General features: G+C 41.9%; 1 protein-coding gene across 1 annotated transcript in view; it reads left to right on the forward strand.

Moving 5' to 3' along the window:
• The window catches only part of LOC100533301 (PRQFVamide precursor protein), a gene marked incomplete at its 5' end in the record, with an annotated part of 38395 nt that extends 30809 nt beyond the window's left edge, over nucleotides 1-7586 (forward strand). The window contains 4 exon segments of the mRNA NM_001204600.1: nucleotides 4013-5476; nucleotides 5534-6002; nucleotides 6231-7064; nucleotides 7066-7586. Of these exon segments, the coding sequence (NP_001191529.1) occupies nucleotides 4206-5476; nucleotides 5534-6002; nucleotides 6231-7064; nucleotides 7066-7101 (2610 nt within the window). The 3' untranslated portion in view covers nucleotides 7102-7586.
• Nucleotides 7587-7799: the final 213 nt, after the last annotated feature.

A 7799-nucleotide genomic window follows, 5' to 3' on the forward strand; every position in this document is an offset into this window, starting at 1 on the left:
CTTCTTCTTCTTCTTCTTCTTCTTCTTCTTCTTCTTCTTCTTCTTCTTCTTCTTCTTCTTCTTCTTCTTCTTCTACAAGTCATTAAGCGCTGGTAAAAAGTAGAACCGATAGAAAGTTACGACAGTGAGAAAGAAGACAAAAGTTGAGTCTATCTCCATCCACCGTGAACAACAGCAGTATCACAAAAGGGCAACAACAACAACGATAACAACAACAGCAACAACAACAACAACAACAACAACAATAACAACAACAACAGCAGCAGCAGCAGAAGCAGCAGCAGTTGCAACAACAACAACAACAACAACAACAGTTAACTTATTCTTCCTTCTGAGCAGTCTAAGACTTGAAACAAACATCTCGAGTTCCACTTTGTGACCTCGGGAATCTTGGAGAAGGAGGAAGCTGGCATTTCTTGACCCGGCTTAAACAATCGCAAATGTTCTTGATAACAGTAACCTATCCACTGTTGATATTGCCTGTCATCGGAAGCCAGCTCGGATCCCCTCAAAAATCTCTTTTTCCCTCTTTGTTTTTCACTTATTGGGTGTGCACTTTCAGAGTTTATCATTATGCCAAAGTGTACATACTGGAAGCTTTGTAATTTGTACGAGATCGGTGTTATCGCTTTACATCTGCTCTGTCTTAGTTTTGTTTGGGTATGAAAAAGTGAACGTTTCTTTTGAAAAAAAAGGCTGCTTGCTTCAGATATTGCATCATTCCATTTTATATATCGTCAAACAACTATTCAGATGTGCTGAGCCAATTTGTTGGGTTTTTTTAAATTATTGCAGATTTTTTAATCTGTGGTATTGCTGCATGCGTGCGTGAATATATTGTTCGTACATGCATTTATGTAAAGCGCCTAGAACTGTGTTTACACGGGAGTGGGCGCTATAGAAATGATCTTCATCATCATCATTATTATCATTAGTAGTAGTAGTAGTAGTAGTAGTATTTTGTCGAAATTCAAATTCTAAGAAATGTTGAAACAAGCGAGAAAAGATACATAACGTAGGCAAAATTATTGGTTAAGGAATGAAACATTTTTTTTTAAAATCTCTCCTGGAAAATTCTGATTGTGGCGTCGGTGGTCTAGTGGTTAGGCTGCCGAACTCGTAATCGTGAGGTTGCGTGTTAGGGGGTTCAAGCCGTAGGCCCGACGTTGTGTACTTGGGAAAGGCATTTTACACCAATTTTCCCCACTTCACCCAGGGGGAATGGGTACCCGGCCATAGACAGTAAAAGATCTTTTTCAATATAACAGTGTTTAGCGCCTATAAATGGCTGCTTCCCTGGAAGTTGAGGTTGTTTCAGAATGCTCTCAGGTCTGCTGGGGTAATAGTGCAGATTTTGAAGCGCTTAGAGCTTACTGTTGAACGGGGATTTGCGCTATACAAATGTTATCTATTTTTTATATTATTATTATTATTATTATTATTATTATTATTATTATTATTATTATTATTATTATTATTATTTCTTCGTTTAGAACGGTTCAGCTGCTTGTCGACAACATCGTTTTTCTTGTCTATAAGACAGGGATTTTTTTTTCAAATTTTTCCATCCAAAGAACTTCCTAGAAGATCACTTTTTGTCCGTCATCTGACAGTTTCCTAGCCACCTGAGTCTTCCTGGTATTCGCAGTGAAAGCGCTCAAAAAGTGAACACTAACATTAATTTGACAAGCGAGTTTCTTAAGTTATCTAGGCCAATGGCCCTTAAAAAATAATTGTCATTTGAGAAACCTATAACTGTGGAAACAACATGACCAGATAATATTCATTTCAGTCATTTAAAACTTTGTTCTTTTTCTTTCTTGTTCTTCTTTTTTCTTCTTTTTATATTACCTTTAAAAAAAATTTATTTCATTTCTTTCCGAGGTGTTGGAATAGATTTTCCCGCTTTCGGTGGTTTAAAGAAAACCGCAAATATTAAAACGGCCAATCTGAATAACGCCAGTTCAAGAAAACTAAGTTGGGAATTCAAACTAGGGACCTTGTTTCGCTGTTCGGCATGGTACCACCTGATGTAACACAACGTATCATCTTCTGAAAAATGCCATGATAGAAGCGCTACTACTAACATGGCAGTCCATGAGAGGGACCGAGAGCGTCAACATCTATAGAGATATCTTAGTTTTAGTTTTTGTAGGAGTTTTACGGCAGTAGCAACGTAATAAGGTCATATAAACGTCGAAGATTAGAAGTATTACAAGAGAGTAACAAACACCAAGACGATTGAAGGAGAAATCAAGACGATAGATATTTGATAGGACACACCAGAGCACCCACCAACTACCTGCATTGAAATAATATCTGGTACATCAGCAATGGAAGAAGAAAATATTATAATGGTGAGAATGCAAGTCTGTTGCACGTGGTTCCTTGGACGGAAGGTTTTCCGGCACAACAGACAAGTTGGCAATGACGCGGACGTTATGTATGCCCTGAAAAAAAGGACTCGTTCTTAAAAGAAAGTCGACGGTCTAACTGCAACCCTTGATCTTAACAAGGTCAATCTTAACGACACATGTCAGGGTTGAAACGATTGATTGACGAAACAGTGAGACGAGGCTTAGGGAAAACGACGCAGATATGCACAGGGCAAGAGTAAAACGCCGCCGCCAGCCAATCAGAGCTGAGGCTGCAAAGACAAGACGAAAGTGTAATGAGGGTAGACACAGCAATAACAATTCTCCAGGCTGATTAATGGTGGTGCTTATCGTAAATGAGAACGATGACGTCGATTTATTTTGTTTTCATTTCAACTTTGCGTTGGTTTTCTTCAAAATAGCCCCGGAATTTTAGCTAAATGGCAAAAGTTTTGGTTCCTCGAACGTCTCGGGGTCAGGATGTTGTTGTGGTTTTTGTTGTTGTTGTTGTTGTTGTTGTTGTTGTTGTTGTTGTTGTTGTTTTGTTTTTATTCTTGCTCTTGTTCTTGTTCTTGTTCTCGTTCTTGTTGAGATTTGTTTCGTTCATAACATGAAACACCAAAACGTTCTCATATTCTTTTAGAATATATCTCGCTTTACACTTTTGCGAGTGGCATTACAGAATAGCTTTATTATTTCTTGACTACCTCTCTATACTTGCCCCCCCCCCACTTCCGCAGAAAAAATCCACATCACCAGCATAGAGCTAAAAGGTCGGCAGTTTCTTTCTTTTGCAGACTACTTTTTTAACCCCAAAAAAAAAGATTTTACTTCTCTCATTGGCTGATACAGCAGTGGCAATTGAGAACAGGTGCCGTGCGAATTTACTACAAATCTTCTGCACTCATTCTTTGTCTTTGTAAGATGCATGATCAAGAAATTTAGTTACGGAAGTACAGGCACCCGTGGTGGTGGAGGTAGCTGTCTGATGGTGGTGGTGATGGCGGTGGTTACGGTGGTGGTTATTGTGGTGGTTGTGGTGGTGGTTGAGTGATCGTGGTTGTGGTGTCTAATTGCTACTGTTGATTATTATTATCATCATTATCATTATCAGCAGCGGCAGCAGCAGCAGTAGTAGTAGTAGTAGTAGTAGTAGTAGTAGTAAGGTAGTAGTAGTAGTAGTAGTAGTAGTAGTAGTAGTAGTAGTAGTGGTAGTAGTAGTAGTAGTAGTAGTAGTAGTAGTAGTAGTAGTAGTAGTAGTAGCAGTAGTAGTAGTAGTAGTAGTACCATCATCATCATCATTATCATCATCATCATCATCATCATCATCATCATCATCATCATCATCATCATCATTAGTATTATTAAATACAGCGAGTGACAGCAAGAACGTCCGTGTTTAAACAAGAGTACATTAGCTGTGGACTACACTCCTCCACACCGGCCTCACCTGTTGGGTTCTCGACTTGCCATGCTAATTTCATTGAATTGTAAACCGATATTCAGCTGTGCTGTATAAGCGTTAGTTATGAGAGTGGAGTCTCGTATATCGTTCCTGTATACCCTGAAGCATGTTGTACCCAGCTGTATTCACTGCCTGGATCAGATAATTAACGTTCTCTTATTTATTTCCGCAGGTACCGGAAAAGCATCAACCAAGTCCAAAAACCAGGTGATCCTGACTTCAACTAGCCACGTTTCGCCTTCCAGTTTCGACGAACAGCTCTGACAACGCCACACATATATTTAAGTCGTCGTCGCCTACCAGAAACGACCAAACCAAGCTCGAGAGATAACTGCTGGCCTTGCTGGAAACCACGTCTTACCATAATGTCTTCACAACTGCTGATATGTTCCGTCTTCGTTCTTTTCACTTTTGGCCCTAATTCGTTCCCATCGTGCCTCGCGCAGGAGCAAGCGGGAAACAGTGATGCCACTCAGTTATCAGCAGACGCGAAAGCACCGGAGTCTGCAAAGGACAAGAGCGGTGACGTGCAAAATGATGGGACTAAATCAGTCAGAAGTAAACGAGATCTCGAGATAGACTTTGGCAGTGGGGATGTCCAAAAGCGAGCGCGTGAGTTTGTCGGGAAACGAGCAGCCCCGCCCGTATTCCAGACGCCCCTTGTCCAAGACAAAATTTCAGGGTTCATACCTAGCGAAACGGAGAGCCCTGTTATTGGAGAATTCGCTTTTCCCGGAAGTGTTTTCATGGACGACGAGGAACCTCTGGGGGCGGAGGAAGAACCGATGGACGACGAAGATTTAGAGTTTTATAAACGGCCAAGACAGTTTGTTGGGAAAAGGGGCATCGACGACTATCTACTTCAAGAGAAATTAAAAGACTTTATTGAGAAACGGCCAAGACAGTTTGTAGGAAAGCGACCACGTCAGTTTGTAGGGAAAAGACCGAGACAGTTTGTGGGTAAAAGACCGAGACAGTTTGTGGGTAAAAGACCGAGACAGTTTGTAGGTAAAAGACCTCGGCAATTTGTGGGGAAAAGACCTCGGCAATTTGTGGGGAAAAGACCTCGGCAATTTGTAGGAAAGCGACCTCGCCAGTTCGTTGGGAAACGGCCGAGGCAATTTGTTGGTAAACGAGAAGCGGACCCTTCTTTTCTCTTCGAGGACAAACGAGTTCGTGACTTTGTGGGGAAACGGTCGTTAGATTTCCTGGGAGGCGCAAACTGGTACAACCCTTATGACGTCACCATGGAGCCTCAAAGTGAGGGCTCTGATCTTCAGGGATTTTCAAAACGACCTCGACAATTTGTGGGCAAAAGAGACGCTTTCGACATGTTTGAATTCTCGAAGCGCCCACGACAGTTTGTAGGAAAAAGAGACCAAGATGAAATGTTCGATTTTTCCAAAAGGCCGCGTCAGTTTGTCGGTAAAAGGGATTTGCAAGAATTCTTTGATCTGTCGAAACGTCCCCGGCAGTTCGTAGGAAAACGAGAATTTGATGACGAAATAGATTTTTCAAAACGACCTCGTCAATTTGTAGGGAAAAGAGAAAACGACGATGATTTCGACCTTTCAAAAAGGCCCCGTCAGTTTGTAGGAAAAAGAGAAAACGACGATGAATTCGACCTTTCAAAAAGGCCTCGACAATTTGTAGGAAAAAGAGAAAACGACGATGAATTCGACCTTTCAAAAAGGCCTCGTCAGTTTGTAGGAAAAAGAGAAAACGACGATGAACTCGAGTTTTCAAAACGGCCTCGTCAATTTGTTGGGAAAAGAGAAGACGACGAAATCGACTTTTCCAAAAGGCCTCGACAATTTGTTGGAAAAAGAGAAAACGACGGCGAAATCGACTTTTCCAAAAGGCCTCGACAATTTGTAGGAAAAAGAGAAAACGACGATGAAATCGATTTTTCAAAACGACCTCGTCAATTTGTTGGGAAAAGAGAAGACGGCGAAATCGACTTTTCCAAAAGGCCTCGTCAGTTCGTCGGGAAAAGAGAAAACGACGATGATCTCGACTTTTCAAAAAGGCCACGTCAATTTGTTGGGAAGAGAGAAGTCGACGACGAAATCGATTTTTCAAAGCGACCGCGTCAGTTCGTTGGTAAAAGAGAAAACGACGATGATCTCGACTTTTCAAAAAGGCCACGTCAATTTGTTGGGAAAAGAGAAAACGACGATGATCTCGACTTTTCAAAGAGGCCACGTCAGTTTGTTGGGAAAAGAGAAAACGACGATGATCTCGATTTTTCAAAACGGCCCAGGCAATTCGTTGGAAAAAGAGAAAACGAAGATGAAATCAACTTTGCAAAACGACCTCGTCAATTTGTTGGGAAAAGAGAAAATGAAGATGAAATTGACTTTTCAAAACGACCCCGTCAATTCGTTGGAAAAAGAGAAAACGACGATGATCTCGAATTTTCAAAACGGCCTCGACAGTTTGTCGGGAAAAGGGAAAACGACCCCCTTCTTGACTTTTCAAAACGGCCTCGTCAATTCGTTGGGAAGAGAGAAAACGACGATGATCTCGACTTTTCAAAACGACCACGTCAGTTCGTAGGGAAAAGGGAAAACGACCCCCTTATTGACTTTTCAAAACGGCCTCGTCAGTTTGTTGGGAAAAGAGAAAGCGATGGTGATTTCGAACTTTCTAAACGCCCACGGCAATTCGTTGGGAAAAGAGACTTGGACGGCCCTGGACTTTCTAAACGTCCTCGGCAGTTCGTCGGAAAAAGGGAGGACTATGATATAGATTTTGCCAAACGTCCCCGCCAATTTGTTGGGAAAAGGGGGAATGAAGATGAATTTGATATGTCTAAAAGACCACGACAATTTGTAGGAAAGCGCAATTTCGAGGAGCTTGACCAAGACTTTCTGAGACACATGCATGACATCCTCGACAAACGCATCCCCCAATTTGTCAGTTTACCATCACTGACAGCGGCGAAAAGAGTTCGTGAATTCGTCGGCAAGAGAAGCGATGCCGCTTTCCTTGAAACCTTGCGACATCTTCGGGATTATGTAGGTGGGCAAGATGAACAAAACGTTAGTGAGTTTTCCTATCAGCATCCTTACCCCAGCGATTTGAACGACGTCGGATTAATACAGCAGAAACGAATTCGAGAATTTGTTGGAAAGCGTGGAGGAGATGTAGATGACATAAACACAACTAACAGACTTGGAGATTTTGTAAGCAAACGAATGTCCTTTGTTGAAGAACAAAATACTTTGTCGGCAATTAAACGCCTTCGGGATTTCATAGGGAGATGATAGGACAGCCTGGCTGTTTATCAAGCACTGCTGTCTATCTGGCTGGATCTCTTCCCACACTCACAGGAAATCTAGATCGCCAAAGTGACGTCAGCAAGCTCTAACTTTCAGCTCCAAACTCAGGGGGGACCCAATTCGTGGACAGTTACAACAGAGTATTTGTGTGGCCAGTGCCTGTGTTGGAATTATACGTTTCCTGAACTTCAAGACGATTGAAACACCTGTTCAAAGTTATGTTTGAAAGATATAGATGTATACTGCAATTTGGAATGAAAGTAGAGGATGACGCTTTTGTTGAAATTCTAAACTCGAATGTTTACGAGGTTCTCAGGCCATCTGTCCCCAGCAAACGTGTCGTGTTGTGGCTGTCGACAAGAAATAAAGGAATAAAGATTCGAGTCCCCCGACCAGTGTACCTGCCTGAATGTGTCAGGCGTCATCACGTGCCTGCCTTGTTGATAAATCTAATAAATAATCCCTATTTGTTTTGTTGACATTTCGAGGGGGCGTCTTATTCTTCCGGTTTCGGTATTCTTTGCTACCACTGTTTAAAGTTTCTGGCTAGATATAGGTGCACACTGGGACAGGGTTTGAAGGGTGGAGTCAGAGGTTTGTCTATGAAAAGTGGGTGGTCAAAAAATAGGGAAGAGAAAAAGAAAGGGGGGGGGAGAAAAGAGTATGGGGAGTAGA

Source organism: Aplysia californica, unplaced genomic scaffold (assembly GCF_000002075.1).
Source record: "Aplysia californica isolate F4 #8 unplaced genomic scaffold, AplCal3.0 scaffold00048, whole genome shotgun sequence".
NCBI classification, from domain to species: Eukaryota; Metazoa; Mollusca; class Gastropoda; order Aplysiida; family Aplysiidae; genus Aplysia; species Aplysia californica.